Source organism: Xenopus tropicalis, chromosome 8 (assembly GCF_000004195.4).
Source record: "Xenopus tropicalis strain Nigerian chromosome 8, UCB_Xtro_10.0, whole genome shotgun sequence".
Taxonomy (NCBI): domain Eukaryota; kingdom Metazoa; phylum Chordata; class Amphibia; order Anura; family Pipidae; genus Xenopus; species Xenopus tropicalis.
This window is the reverse complement of record NC_030684.2, coordinates 75,098,284-75,114,211: the sequence shown is the minus strand read 5'-3', so window position 1 is coordinate 75,114,211 and position 15,928 is coordinate 75,098,284. Positions and strand designations below refer to the sequence as shown.

At 40.9% G+C, this 15,928-nt stretch overlaps 2 protein-coding genes across 2 annotated transcripts; one reads left to right on the top strand and one right to left on the bottom strand.

Annotated features, from left to right (window-relative positions):
• Positions 1 to 2,930: 2,930 nt before the first annotated feature.
• Positions 2,931 to 5,916, bottom strand: hsp70 (heat shock 70kDa protein). The gene is given in 2 exon segments (NM_001112899.1): positions 2,931 to 3,825; positions 3,870 to 5,916. A coding segment is annotated over 1 exon segment (1,932 nt). The 5' UTR covers positions 5,865 to 5,916; the 3' UTR covers positions 2,931 to 3,825; positions 3,870 to 3,932.
• Positions 5,917 to 8,317: 2,401 nt separating this feature from the next.
• Positions 8,318 to 11,024, top strand: lsm2 (LSM2 homolog, U6 small nuclear RNA and mRNA degradation associated). Its single transcript, NM_001016402.3, is given in 5 exon segments — positions 8,318 to 8,458; positions 8,923 to 8,990; positions 9,474 to 9,504; positions 10,389 to 10,448; positions 10,566 to 11,024. Coding segments are annotated over 5 exon segments (288 nt in total). The 5' UTR covers positions 8,318 to 8,455; the 3' UTR covers positions 10,692 to 11,024.
• Positions 11,025 to 15,928: the final 4,904 nt, after the last annotated feature.

The following is a 15,928-nucleotide window of genomic DNA, read 5'->3' as shown; positions in this document are numbered from 1 at the left end:
AAAACAGTTTCCACAAACGTAAAACGAGTATGAGTATGAGTATGAGACAGGTTGATTGCACTATGAAAAGAGGCCCAAGAGTCGGAAGTGAATTACCAATGAGTTGATAGGCCATAGTCACAAAATTTTTTTGTTAGAAAATTGCTACCACGGCCAACAAATCCCCCCGCCTTTTGTTAATATTGTAAATCACCACAAATAAAATACATTACTTGAGGTGATTCTTAACAAATCTCAACCTGGCAATAATAGGCCAATAAGATTGACAGCTGTAGTGGGAATGTTATGATTCTGTTTTAGAGAATGGCATTATGAGTAGTAATCATTATGGCTGTATGCTTTTTGATGATGATGAAGTACATAGGAATTTTAACAGTGGGTTCTAGTAGATCTGTATCTCTTCAGTATCTCTTAAAGGACATGTAAACCCCACACACAAAAATTTAATCAGTGAACAGCCTCTTTGAAATCTTTCAATACCTGCCACACTGGTTGTCCAGAGGTTAATAGTAAGGCTGCAACATCTCCTTAATCACTTAGATTTGCTTCTCCTCCTGTAACCCACTCGCCCCCTCCCTCAGGAATTTGCTTTGGCTGTTGGCTTGTGGGCATGCTCAGTTGTTCTAAGCTCAGATTACTAAATACGCCCCCCAGTCTAGCAGCCAGTAAAGAGACGGCATTGCTGGTTCCCATAGAAACTCAGCTCCAGCTGTCTGCTTCAATTTCTTTATCCCAACCAACTTTCCTGAGCTCAGCTCAAACAAAGCAGAACTTTTATCAGAGACAGTTCTGCCTGTGTGAGCCTGTATTCTTGATGAAATATATGCTGAATAAGGGTCTGTGTGTGTGTGTGGGCTGTTTGCAGATTTAAATGTATCCATTTATGTATCAGAGGTAAAATAGCCACCGGGTGAAAGCTGCTATTTGCTTTAGGAAAATGTGATGGTGCTGGCAAACGGAGGGGATATATGCAGTACAAATGATGCCATTTGGGTGGGGGAGGCATTCCCAACTGAAATACATTGTAGGCAAATATAGGCTTTACATGTCCTTTAAAGGAGTTAAGAGTTAGATTTTGATTGATAGGTCTAATACATTCTCTTTGCCCACTTTTGTGTTGAGCCAAAATCAATTATTTTGTTTTTGTTTTAGATTTTGTTTGTGCTGGAATCAGTTATTTGAATTAGATGGAGTGAAGAGTAACTTGAATATTTCAGTAACAGTACAGAATTTTTAATTTATTATGTTGTAATTATATAAAGCTTAAATATATTTTGATTTTCATTATAGTTCCCCTTTAAGAGGAAATATGATAACTATTTATAAATGTATATAGACAGCAACAAGAGGTTCTCTGCACTCACCCATTAACAATATATATAAGACATTCTGTGCATTAAGCTACCAAGAAAAGAAGGAATTGTTTGACCATATATTGCAATAAACTTCCAGCTAGCCAACTACGTCAAAGTCAGCCCCAATCTGGCCAGTTCTATACTCACTTTTATCTGATTTATTAAGAATTCTTTCAAGGTTAAAACCCCCAAATGGTTGCCCTTTCATTGGCTCCACTAGGATCACCTGACTGTAGCTGGGAATGATGGGAGCTACAACACAGAGCTGGCCACTGCTCCTGTATAAACTATAGCAAAAAAGGGAAAGTTGTGCTCAACACTAAATTTTAAACCATTAGGTGGGGGTGCAATGAAGGCGTGCCCAAATAATTAATAAAGAAAGCAACAATAGCTCCTCCCACCCATTAACAATACATATAGGACATTAAGACATCTGTGCATTAAGCTACCAAGAAATCCCCTCTACTTTATATAAAAATATGGATTGTTTGCCCATATATTGCAATATACTTTAAGTTGGCCACCTATGTCAAATCATCCCCGGTCTGGCCAGTCCTACACTCACTTTCATCTGATTCATTAAGAATTCTACTGCTTCAATATACATTTAACAAAGGGACTGAATTTTAACTGCAGCTTTCAAGGTGAACCCAGGACTGGAACTAGGGGTAGGCAGAAAAAGTATGTGCCTAGAGAGCAACGGTAAGAAGGCACCGGGCACATACCTCTTTTGCGTGCATTCCCCCTGCAAAGGTCCAACATACCCATACATGTAAAGCTGTTAGGAAGACTGGGCAGCAGGTTGCATACCCGTGTGTCTGAACGTTGTCTAACACAGCGGTTCTCAACCTGTGGGTCGGGACACCTCTGGGGTCGCAGCATTAAGTTTGAGAACCACTGGTCTAGCAGAATTCCTTTGGCTTGACCAAGAACAAGGTAAAATCGAAAAATATATATAGGGGGAGCACGAGACAAAATGCAAAATTTCTGCATTTTGTCTCGTGCTCCCCCTATATATATTTTTCGATTGGACATTGGCTGAGAGTGTGGCTCTATTGCTGGGGGTTTGATGCATGAAGTTTGGAAGGCTGAGCGCAGAGGATTTATCTATTCAAGAACAAGGTAACAATCACTCTGCACAGTACTATTTTTATTGCAATGAACTTTAATAGAATAATGAACCCAAGTAGTTAGGTTTCTAGTGTGGCTGTGGCTGCACAAAGAAGTGCAGTTAGTCATATTAATTAGAATATAAAAATGCAAGCCCTATTTAAAATATACAGTAAGGATATTACTAGAGATGGACGAAATAATAAGTGCGGTGAATTTTCCCTTCCTTTGACATGGGCATCAGCTTTGAACACGCTGTGGAAATACTGTGAATGATTTATTATATATGACATCACCATCAAGGCAGCATTGTGAGAGGCCCAGTGCCAGAGGGGGGCCCAAAATGCAAAAGCACAGGTCTATACCTAAGGCAGGCAGGACAGGCAATATATGATTGACAGCTGAGATTTTTAGATTACTTCATAATGGGAATGCATTAGTAATAAAAGGAATTTGGATTTCATGTTTAATTTGAACAGGAGTTTTATTATACAGCTTTTTATGTCTGAGCGACAAGTCACCTTTAATGACAAAAATACATATTTATGCTAACATACTGTTTTTCTTTTTATACAATTAACAGTGCTGCATCACTTGATTACACTGCAAATGCACACAATGCAGCCTTATAACATATTTGTTTTAAATAGCATTTGCAAGTGACAGGCAAATGTGTAAGTTCTGAAACTGCAGTACCAGCAGATGATTGTAGAGTAGGAAGTGGCTGTGGGAATAAGCAGAAAGACAGAAAAATACAAGTAAAATGTTTATCACAGCTATTAAATTTTGCTAATATGATATACAAGTGACTGAGAATTATGACACTTTACTCAAAATGACACATCAAGCAAGGTAGAATAAAGATGAATTAAACAAGAGGTTAAACTGCTTAAATGTGTTTATTTTTATTCATTAAAATGTAAAACACAGTTTACACTAATATGATACTGTACATTAAGCAACAATATATAAAAATCACCAAAAAGACACAGTATATTAACAAAATTACAAGCAAAATACACGCAATTATATGAAAACAATTTTAAATGTTCAGCTTTACAAAAGGAACAATGCAGTACTTTTCCTGAAATTAAATGTCTGCTTTAATACCTTTAAAATGTAATTTGTGGATGAAAGGTGTTTCTTAAAAACAAAATTAAACTATATAATGACATAATACAGTACAGACAAAATCATACAGATTATTTTGTTGACTAACTATGTTGGTATTGCATACTGTGTTATATATAAGAATACTTATTACTTTACACTGAGATAAAAAAGGAGTTGCATTGCTAATGCACATACTACATGCAACAGAAGATTTCAGTTGTCATAATTGCAACAGATATCATCCAATTTGCAGTATAAATTATTAAATGATTTTAAAATCATAGTTTTAATATTTTGCAATAATTAATTAACAGTAGTAATGTATTAAAAAAATAGTATTCACTTAGCAAGTTCTTAATCAACTTCTTCAATAGTGGGTCCAGAGCTGCCACCTTGTCGGGCCTGAGCACCACAGCTAGAACCTGGCATGCTTCCTGGCATACTGCCTTGATACAGTTTTGTAATAATAGGTTGGCATACCCTCTCTAGTTCTTTTTGCTGGAAGGCATACTCGTCTTTCTCTGCCAGCTGGTTGTTTTCAAGCCAGGAAATTATCTGTGTGCATTTCTCTGAAATAATTCTTTTGTCTCCTTCACTGATTTTGCCCTTCATATTTTCATCTTCTACCATGCTTTTTAAGTTAAAGGCATAAGATTCTAGTGAGTTTTTGGCATCAATCTTTTCTCTTTGAGCATCATCATCAGCCTTGTACCTTTCTGCCTCCTGTACCATCTTTTCAATGTCCTCTTTACTCAGCCGCCCTTTGTCATTTGTAATTGTAATCTTATTCTGTTTGCCAGAGCTCTTTTCCACAGCAGAAACATTTAGTATGCCATTAGCATCAATGTCAAAGGTGACTTCAATCTGAGGAACTCCTCTAGGAGCAGGGGGAATTCCACTTAACTCAAACTTCCCCAAAAGATTATTGTCTTTGGTCATAGCCCTCTCTCCCTCAAACACCTGGATAAGTACACCAGGCTGATTGTCAGAGTATGTTGTAAAGGTCTGTGTCTGCTTGGTTGGGATAGTTGTGTTTCGTTTGATAAGCACAGTCATTACTCCTCCTGCTGTCTCCAAGCCCAGTGATAAAGGTGCAACATCCAGCAGAAGTAAGTCTTGCACATTCTCTGATTTGTCACCCATTAGGATGGCAGCCTGTACAGCAGCTCCATATGCCACAGCTTCATCAGGATTTATGCTCTTGTTTAGCTCTCTGCCATTAAAGAAGTCTTGAAGCAATTTTTGCACTTTAGGAATGCGTGTGGAACCTCCCACAAGGACAATCTCATCTATCTGTGATTTGTCCAACTTGGCGTCTCTCAGAGCCTTTTCCACAGGTTCCAATGTACCCCTGAAGAGGTCAGAGCACAGTTCTTCAAAGCGGGCCCTGGTGATGGATGTGTAGAAGTCAATACCTTCAAACAGGGAGTCAATTTCAATGCTTGCCTGGCTACTGGATGACAGGGTGCGCTTGGCTCGCTCACAGGCTGTCCTCAGCCTCCTTAGAGCTCTTTTGTTCTGGCTGATATCCTTCTTGTGTTTTCGCTTGAATTCCTCCATAAAATGATTGACCATACGATTGTCAAAGTCTTCTCCACCTAGATGTGTGTCACCTGCTGTTGCCTTAACTTCAAAGATGCCATCATCTATAGTAAGGATGGAGACATCGAATGTTCCACCTCCCAAATCAAAGATAAGAACATTGCGCTCTCCTCTGGTTCCTTTATCTAGGCCATAAGCAATAGCAGCTGCTGTAGGCTCATTGATGATTCTCAAAACATTTAGTCCTGCAATGACACCAGCATCCTTTGTGGCCTGTCTCTGAGAATCATTAAAGTAGGCTGGCACAGTAATAACAGCATTGGTAACAGGGTGGCCCAGGTAAGCTTCTGCTGTCTCTTTCATCTTTATAAGCACCATAGATGAGATCTCCTCGGGAAAGAAGTTTTTCTCCTCTCCTTTAAACTCCACTTTAACCTTTGGCTTCCCATGATCGCTTACCACTTGGAACGGCCAGTGCTTCAGGTCTGTCTGAAGCACGGGATCATTAAACTTTCTTCCTATAAGTCTCTTAGCATCAAAGACTGTATTCTGGGGATTCATTGCCACTTGATTCTTGGCTGCATCACCAATCAACCTTTCTGTATCTGTGAAAGCCACATAGCTAGGAGTGGTGCGATTCCCTTGGTCATTAGCGATGATCTCTACTTTACCATGCTGGAAAACACCAACGCAGGAGTAGGTAGTGCCGAGATCAATGCCAACTGCGACTCCTTTGGATGCCATGTTTCTGCTCCTTAGAGTTTCTTCACACTTTCCGCTTGTATATGTGCAGCTGTGTCTTTGCCGAGAGATTAAGGTTTAATAGTTTGTTTCTGTCAGCTCTCAAAACTGTCTGCTACTCCATAACATGGCAAATCGCGCAGTGTTTATAGGACGCTTCCAAAACATATTAGCCAATCACAGAGCAGTACTCCCGACGCCAGCCCCGGTCACCTCAGCAACCGTCCCGAAATTTCCCGAGGCTTCCACGTCGTCAGCCAATCAGCAACCAGTTTTGCCGATGATATCATTCTAAGAATTTTCTCGAGTTTGCCCGCAGATTCGGGGTTGTTCGGATAGTGGCAATCGCCGAAGACTCCCGATCTTTCTAGAGAGAATGGCAGGGAGTGTAACTGTGGCGTGAAATGTGAATCATCTGCTAATAAATTGGCGATAGCTGCTAGAATATAATAGATATGCATAGAGAGTGATTGATGCGTGGGTTTTATTCGTGTGCTACAAATATGCGTACCTCTTGCGCTTGTATGGCTTTGTTTGGAAATAGGAGGGATTATTTAACATTAATTGTAGAATAATTCCTTTAGTGTTGCTGTATAACTATATTATCTAGTTACATCTCCTCTGGTAAGGTGAAAGGGAACTCTGTACACTTCCGTTGTTGTGTTGCGCCCACAGGCACTTGCTATGGTATCACACTAGTTATAGTGGGTCTGCTTTAACAACAGATGCTAATTATGTCATTTTGCAAAGCAAACAAATCTTTCCATGTTTGTCCACCGTTTGTCTAGCCCCAGAGCCAATTAACATGTCGAGTGAGGGACATATGCAGGTATCTTGCGAGAGAACTGCATGAACAGGCCCATGAGTTTCATTCCTTAGGACATTTTCTAACCCACTGCAGACATTTGTTGGCCTCAAGTCTTGGGGACAGTTCAGTCAAACGCTATAGCAGATGACCTGGGAGAGAGGGTGCCAAGTTAGGACCTGCACTTCCATTGCACTCTCCATCCTTCCTGAGCCCAAGCTGTGGGACCTGTGCGCTTGCAGGCTTGGGTGGGAGGGGTAGAGCTACAAAACAACCTGGACAGGCGTCCTAAGGTGCACCAAGTTCCTCCAGTCTCCTTGTCTTGTTTTGTCCTGAGATAATTACCATTTTTAAATGAAAACTGCAATGTCCCTACACAGACCAATATGGAACCGACTTATATGAAGGGTAAATTAAAGGAGACATATTTGATAAATGGGGAAAACCCTAATTTTGTAGGCAATTATGAATAATATACGGTGCTGGTTTCCCTTTGGGCTAAACATTAATCCTATTTGTAAAAATGGCCCCTTTATTGGAGCTCCCTATAGATCCTCTCTCTTCTCTGACCATGTTTGAAATGAAGAGTGGGCGTGTCCTAACGGTCCCTGCAAGAAGCACAGTAGGAGGGGGAGAGCCAATCACAGACCTGCACTCACACAAGCAAAGACAGGCTTCAGTTCCCTATCAGGTCAGCCTAGCTGCTGATTGGTTCCTATCCTACAGTGCAGTGTATAGAGGGCCGCTGGCTCCCCAGCTCATCCAGAGAATTCAGCCAGCAGGAAGTGGAGCAGATGGGGGGGACTAGTGGGGTTTTGGGGGAATTTCTCAATAAATCTGTCTGAAATACAACTTTTTTAAGCACATTCCTTCTATATCTAGAGGAGTATAATTCACTGGCACATTCATAATTTTTATAGGATATGTCTCCTTTAACAGTAACTAGCCCAGGTATGGACAGCGTAACTCCTTTTAGCTATCTCGTAACCCTCATGCCTTGTACCTGGAGTTGGTAATTATTGGTCCTTAACATTACAATTGATGTTTGTTGTGCAAGAACTGATAGTTTGTGTTTGTGGGTCAGAATGCAGTTCCAGCCTCTGTAGTTACACCTGGAATCCAAAGTTGTTTAATAAACTGGTACAAGGGACATTTTCTCTGAGCAGAAGCTCAAAAAGGGCAGGAGGTGGGCAAGTGACAAACCAAAGGTTAGGGATTAAAAAAATACAAAAAAGGGATCCAAAGAACAAGGAGAGATAAATCTGATTCTTGTCTGACTGTCGCTAGTTTGGCCCTAGGTTAGAATTCTGCTGGCAGAAGAAACAATAAAATAAAAAAACATTTTAAGGTTGGACATTACAGATCTAATGTGGAGTGCCTAACCTTAATATAGTTCATTTTTATTCTACTGTTTCATAAACTAATCTATACTTTGTTACACTTAGTACCTGCTCCCAGTTTATAAAACCTGTATTTTTTTTAACGTATTTTAGTTGTTCAGGGATAAAATACGTTTAGGGGACTTCTCAAGAAAGTTACATGAAAAAAATGTTTTCTGTCCTCGCGAGATCATGATTGCGTCATCACCGTGGGACCCATTCATTCGGCCGGTGCCTGAAGCCGGCGCGCAAATTCCTGCTGCTTTAAATTCTCGCGAGATTTATGCAGAGGCGCTAGAGCGGTGAATGAGCGGAAGGCATTTGGTGTGTAGATCTGTCGTTGTCAGCGGCGTCTGTTTTGTTCTTCAGTTTCCAGATAGAGCTTGGGTGGTGCGACTGCAACAGAAGCAATGGTAACCGCTTAAGAACACTAGCGTTCCGTTACTGTTTCACGTTTTGTAGGGTAGAACCTAAGGAGTCGATAGCCATGTATTTTGTGGTGTACCAGCGTATACAGACCTGTTTGGCAATCAGTCCCCCCCCCCTATAGTCGCAAGGTCAGCTTTCTGAGTGGCCATGCCCTGCTTTGACGTTCCATGTTTTGCCTATACCAGGATTCTGGGATTTGTAGTCTTATAGCAGTGGGAGGGCTCGAATTTGGCCATCCCTGCTTTGCAACAACATTTCAATCATTTGTAACCTGATGTTAGTTGGACAGAACAACTTGTCTGTCTCTGTTATTGTTTGTGTCTTATGAGAGAACATGCTTTGCCTTGATCTGTAAAGGATCTTGGCAACATTTGTTATGTGATGTGCCTTGGGTAAGCTACAGGAGAGGCAACTGGTTTTTATAACTACTTGTTTTTATCATGTACAGCTATTCTACTCCTTCTTCAAGTCTCTTGTAGGAAAGGATGTGGTGGTAGAGCTGAAGAATGATCTGAGGTGAGTGTTTTGCCCCATGTTCTTTCTAGAATTGCTTCCCCCCCCCCCCCCCCACATGCTATACAGTCAGGCAAAAAGCTGCCACTGGTACATTTCAAGAACCTAATTTCTGTACTTTAAGGGATGTGACACACGGGGACATTAGTCGCCGCGCAACAAATCTTTCTTGTTGCGTGTCGACTAATCTCCCTGTGTGTCACAGCCCTTAAACCTAGTGCAGTGTGTGCAGTTGTGCTTTCTGCACTTGTGATGTGCCCAACACAAAAGAGGTAAGCACGGTGGGTGCAGCAGCACTTAGAGTCCCCCTGACCATTGTCAAACTTTAGAGGGCAGAGTGTATTGTGTAGACAGAATTTATAAAAACATTTTCTTGTGCTCCTGTAGACTTCACACCCTTAAATAACCACTTCTTTACCATTTAGCCATCTTTCATCCATTTAGCCTTTTGTTGCACTATTACATAAATGGTCTTATCTCTTGCAGTATCTGTGGTACTCTACACTCAGTTGATCAGGTAAGTAACTGAGCAAATATATAAATGTAGTTTATTTTCTCAGCATAATTATCAGCTCAGCCATGTTGTCACTTAAGCCTTGCAACTGAAATTGGCATAAAATCTTTCAGTGCCAGGGAAAAATGTTGGGTTGGCAAAAAAAAAATGAAAAAGTGAAAATTTTCTTTTAAATGACTTTACCATTACTGAAATTTCCACAACGCTAGGTTAAATTAAACCCTAGCAATCAGATAGCGCCTACAATTCCAAAATGGAGAGCTGCAATAAAAAAAGCTAAATTTAATTAAAGACTGCGATAATGAAGACTAGTTGCAAATTGTCTCCAATTATCACTGTCCACATCATACTAAAAGTTCATTCAAAGGTGAACAACCCCTGAAGGGACAGAGCCTTTAATAAAATGTACGCATCCTGCAGAGTATAATGTCAAACCAGGGAATATTTATTAACATAATTACTACAAGATTCTCCAAAGAGAATATTGCTCATATTTTTTTTTTTTTATACCCTAGAGGGCTTGTTTGCATAGAGGAATATCTCTGCTCTACCTGTTATCGTAGTACCTTTTCAGGTGTCTGGTGCTAAACAGTCTGTAGACCCACCTGCCCAGGGTCAAAGATGCTGTAGCACACTGATCCGTTATTGTGGTTGCATTAAGTTGCACCGACTCTTGCAATGTTTTGGGTCACTCTCAGACTGGCTGAAATGTTCCCAGTAGATGTCTGCTAATTAAGCCAATAAATCACTTTATTTAATGTGTGATCAGTGTGCTACATCATCTTTTGCATTCTGCATAGAGGAATATGTCTTGGAATAGAACTTTTGGGGGGAACTTGTGTTTTTCATTATCTCAAACAAGATTTCACTTTTTTTTTTTTTTATAGTATTTGAACATTAAGCTGACTGATATCAGTGTAACAGACCCAGAAAAATATCCACACATGGTAAGCTTTTTTTTTTTTCTTTGTATTTTTTATCTGCACCAGTAAACTAGATACTTAGCTTTTAATCCTGCTTTGAAACACTTGTTAATGTAATTATTTAAAAAATTTTTTTTTTAGTTGTCTGTAAAGAATTGTTTCATTCGGGGATCTGTGGTCCGCTATGTACAGCTCCCTGCTGATGAAGTAGACACTCAGCTTCTCCAGGACGCTGCACGGAAAGAAGCTGTACAGCAAAAGCAGTGATGTACAAGAGCTAGAAGGATGGAAGCAGGTTCACAAGCAGCACTAGGTGTTGTCAACTGCCTATATTTCTATAAGGCCAAATATAGGAGTGAGCAGCAACTTGTTACCTGTTATACAGGTTTTGCATTACATTTCTGTAAGAGACCCACACTTTTTTTTCTCATCCTAGTTCTGGAAACTTTTTTAAGTGCAGTGACTTGTGTGTTCACTTTAGAATCCAAGCAATGCATTTTGCTCTGCAAAGAAGTGGTCTCAGATAAGCAGAGTTAATTGGGAAAGACTGCCCTAACTTTTTTTTTTTTTTACTTAAATAAATTTTGTGTTAAGTCATCAGCTCATGTTTTTTTTTTTTTTTAGTGAAGCTAGTTCCTTCTGTTTGTATCTGCCTTTCTTAATTTTGTCGTAATATGATTTTTACTGGTTTAATTTTTTTTTAATATGCGTATGGTAAATTTAACCCATACCCTGAATTTGAAAAATCAGAAATTTTCCACATTGAAGAACAGAAATTTATAACATTCTGTTGTCCAGAGCTTTAAAGTCATATGACTTATACCACATGCATAAAGCAGAGTTTTTATGAATTGCTAAAGTGCAAAGACCTTACTGGCCTACATAGAATCTTTACCTAAGCCCAACTGAAATGCCAAATGAGAATCTACCTTTCTGTTTGTCTGTGTTTGGGAGCATAACTAAATGTGTGCAGTGTTTAACCTTCTAGTGGAAAGCCCTTCTCAGCAGCATCCAAGCCCAAGACATTAACAGAATCTGCCATCACAACATCACTGTTCTTACTGAAAAACCACCTACGCTGCTTCAAATGAAAGTTAATGCTTGCACACTTTTTAGAATGTTATAAATACACCTATTCTAGGCAACTTTTACATTATTTTGTATGGTTTTTATTAGCCTTTCTGTTTTAGAGTGCAGCAGACAATGTTTGAATCACTGACCCAGATGGGCTACCGTTGCCCTGCTCAGAAGAACATATAAGGCTTGATATGGAGTGCAAGATTAGTGGTCACTTATCCAGCACTTGGGCTGTGGGCTAAGCTGTGCTCTGCTCCTCCTGCAGAGCCTTATCCCACCACATAAGGCAGGAGGGAGGATTCCTCCTGTGCCACTCCCTCCCCTCAGCAATACAGTGCTGGTGAGCTAAGATGATTAACAGTTTAGTTTAAATTGGGGATACACCATTAAATGGGACATTGTATAAAATTTTACAAAAAAAGTTGCAGGCAAGAGGTCTTGTTAAATGAACTAGAAAATGTTACGATAGATGAGGACACCAAAGGATCTTTGCTGCAATGCAAAGGATGTTGGATATAAAATAAAAATTACAGTAGACAGGCTGGAAAAGAAAGTGGAATAATGAGTCAATGTAAGATCAGAAAAGTGGAGCTTCTGCTGAGTTCATTTTAATATAGGTAATCACTGTGGGGTTTATTATGGATTTAAAGTGAATATAGCAATGGTAAACATGGTGGGATAAATCAAGTTTTGTAGCTGGTGTGCAAAAATAGATTGCAGAGAAGTAGCATACTTAAAACCCATGGGCCTAGCAAAGTGGATATGGACAAATTCAACACCAAGAATTGTCCCTAGACAAAGATCATGTATCATAGGTCTTTATTTGAAGGTGTATTAGGCTGGCAGGGATAGGCTACAATGAAGCCCTGTTCTTACCATTTGCCATTGGCATGTACTAAGAACAGGGCTGCCGTGTGCCTTCTGGTGCTGTGCTTTTCTTTGCACCAAGCAGCAAAATATAAATCTGGCACTAGGTACAGAATGTAGCCAAACTCTAGATGCAAAAAAGTGCCCGAAGTGCTCTAGCTTCTAGGGTCAGGGAAATTACCCCTATAAGGGTCCAGAAAATTGGACGGAGACCTTCCCCTTTTTCCAGTGAGTGAGATGCTGGCAGGAATTAAAAAACAGAAAGTGGAGGACTCGAGCCTGTCCCAGGGTGAAGGGAAGCAGCTCTTGCATAGTTTTAAATCCTGAGGGAGCAAAAAAACAAAAAAATAACTCAAAGTTGTATCTCATGAAGGACTGTCCATTCCATTTGAGTGCACTATTAAACAGCTAATATTTCCTAAGCCATTTATTTTTGGTAATGGATATATATTGGAAAAATGCTTGCTTAGTGGAGAGAAAGGCATATACAAATAATGCAAATGCATTTGAAGTGGATTGAGCATGTACTCAGGTGGTATTACAGACTCAACCACTAAAATTGCTCTTCACTAAGGGTGAAGACACACGGAGCTACTAGTAGTAGCTACTTGTCATGGCTACTAAAATAGGCAATGCTGATCATTTACTGATAATTGTCTCTTTGTGTTTTAGCAGAGGCAGTTCTCATTATTGTCTATGGCAGGGTATTTTCTGGTGTTTAGTAGCTGTAAAGTGTGTCTTCACCCTAAAGAGTCAAGGCCAGCAAATTGTGACATGGCAATGTACAGTAGAGATAACTTAATAGTTCTTAAGGGCTCTGGCACACGGAGAGATTAGTCGACCGCAACAAATCTCCCTGTTCGCGGACGATTAATCTACCCGAAATGCCATCTCACCGGCAAAAATGTAAATCGCCGGTGGGATGGCATAAGCGGCGGTGTGATTTCAGTGAAATCGCGGAAGTTGCCTTGAGAGGAAACCAGGAGATTTGTAGCGGACAACTAATCTCCCCGTGTGCCAGAGCCCTAAAAGTTCTAGGTTTTAACAGGAATGTTCTGGCTCTCCTGCCTTCTCCACGCCTGCTACTTACTATCTATGTAGATCTCCGACACAATGAATTATTGTTTTGGGCTATCTAATAGGCTGGAGGACAAAAGTAAATAGCGCCCCAGCCACTCATCAGAACATTTTCCTGCCTTTAAGTACAAAGTAATTCAGGAACTTGTACTTTGTCACAGATCAACATGTGGGAAGGAGAGGCAGGGGGAACTAGTGATTGGAACACTTAGTTGTATCTGGATATATTGAGGAATGGTGACACATTCCTGTTAAAGGGGAAGGAAAGGCTAAGTCACTTGGGGGTGCTTAAATGTTAAGCACCCCCAAGTGACTTGAATCGCTTACCTCGTACCCCGGGCTGGTGCCCCTGTTAGGAGAAAACCGCACCAGCCCGGGGCACCTGGGGCGATGCGCTTCCTCCTTCCACCTTAGTTTCTCTGCGACTCCGAGTCCGGCGCATGTGCAGTAGAGTGAAAAAGCCGACTTCTCTGTTAAAGTTCTGTTTTTCACTCTACTGCGCATGTGCGCACAGCGAAGAAGGAAGGAGGAAGCGATCGCTGCTACCCCGGGCTGGTGCTGTTCTCTCTATACAGGGGCACCAGTCTGGGGTAGAAGATAAGCGATTCAAGTCACTTGGGGGTGCCTAACATTTGGCAAGTGACTTAGCTTTTCCTTCTCCTTTAAACTCAGAATGTGAGGTCGATATTGGGCTAATTTAAAAATTTGGCCCTGGGGCCAAATGATCAAATTAGAATGGCAGGTATAGGCGCTGTTGGTTCTGGGACTGCATCATCGAGCCAATGCGGTCCCCAATCCAATGGAAAAAACAAACCTGCACAATCGAGATCTGTCTGATTTCAGGCTAGATGGCAGTCCGGCAGACCCGTTGTTTGTGCCACCTTTACACTCCAGTGGGTATAATAAGTTTTAGTACAGTACCTTTCAGTCAAAACCTCAATCAAAAAGTCTCTTATTGCCTTAATCCTGCTGGGGCATACATAAAATGGGCAGTCATAAACTGCTGTACTATAATAATTTACTCCTACTCATGCACAATACCAGAGTGTCTCACCCAGTTCTTTATATTCAATCAGTGTACCTTACTGTGCACAAACCACTTAATGTTCAATCCACATCTAGGATTGCTGCTATGTACCCCTGATACCATGGGCACTTCTTCAAGACACCAGCAGATGGTACATTGTCTGTATAACTTGCGTCCCTGATCATCCTCCTTTATGTCTCTGATTTTTGTTTTTTATTTAGAACTAGAAAAAAAGTTTGTGCCCTCTCTAACAGAAAATGTGTCTGCCCATTCCTTGCTATGTTTAAATAAAAGACTGATTAATTGCCATGGCTATTATATTACTTTTTATGTTATTTGTTCCCATTTGGTCACTAATGTAAGGGCTGGAATTAGGGGCATACAGAAGAGGCTTCTGAAACCCAGGCAAAAATTGTCCCAATCTTGGCCCCTGATGTCATAGCCCCACTCTACAGCCATTTCTACACACCAGGGGCGCTACTGCCATGAGGTGAGTTGAGAAATTTACTTCAGGAGGCATCACCCCTCAAGTTGCCAGGGGTGGCAAAGAGCTGCCCTCTCAAAGAAAAAAACTAAGCATAGGGTTGGAGAGTGGCATTGGCTAGGCTGCCTCAGGGCAGCAGTAAGTGCCCCTGCTCCAACCTGAACATCACTGCTCCTACCCAAATTATTAACACAACTTACTGATGTAATCATTCTACCACTTTGCCACCTTGTCTAAGTTTGGCCACAGGAAAAGGAGAAATGTATAGTTGCAGTGGCCTACCAATAAGATTTCTGCCCTGGCCCCACTACTGCCTTCAAGCAGACCTGGTGACAAGTTGTTAGGGGTGGGTGATCAAATATTTTTTCACTTTGTCAACTCTGTCATTGGCCTTTAATACAAATTATGTTACTTTTGGCTAGTGTAAGGGAGTGTCGCCAGCCCCAAGCTCCTCCTGTCCTGAGCTGATTGGTTTCTCTGCATTTGCTAAACCTTAACTGAAGCAGGTGTCAGCTCTTGTTGGCAGTGGTGTTTTGTCTTGCTTACAGGCTGGCACAGGAAGGAGTAATTGTCGGGCAGGGTGGGCACAGGAAAACTAGTATTGGCTTTGGTGCTAATACTTCTTGGCCCAGCTCTGGTAAATGCTCAGCACTGGTCTACCAGATTTAATATAGAAAAAACAGAGCAAATTGTACTTCAGCCATGCCACAATCCAGATAAGAACTTAAAGTGACGTATGTAGTCTTTACGTGTTTGCACCGTTAGCAGACACACACTGTTATACCAAGACAAGCGGCTGTTACCAACTAAGTAGTCTAGGCCATCTACATGTAGTGTTGCCACCTGGCCAGAATTTTACCAGCCTGGATGGTAAAAATGATACTTGATACCAATATTATTAATAGGGAAGAAAGATAAAAATATAGGCAGGCCGTTTTTTCCCCACAAAAAGTGGCAACCCTACCTACATGT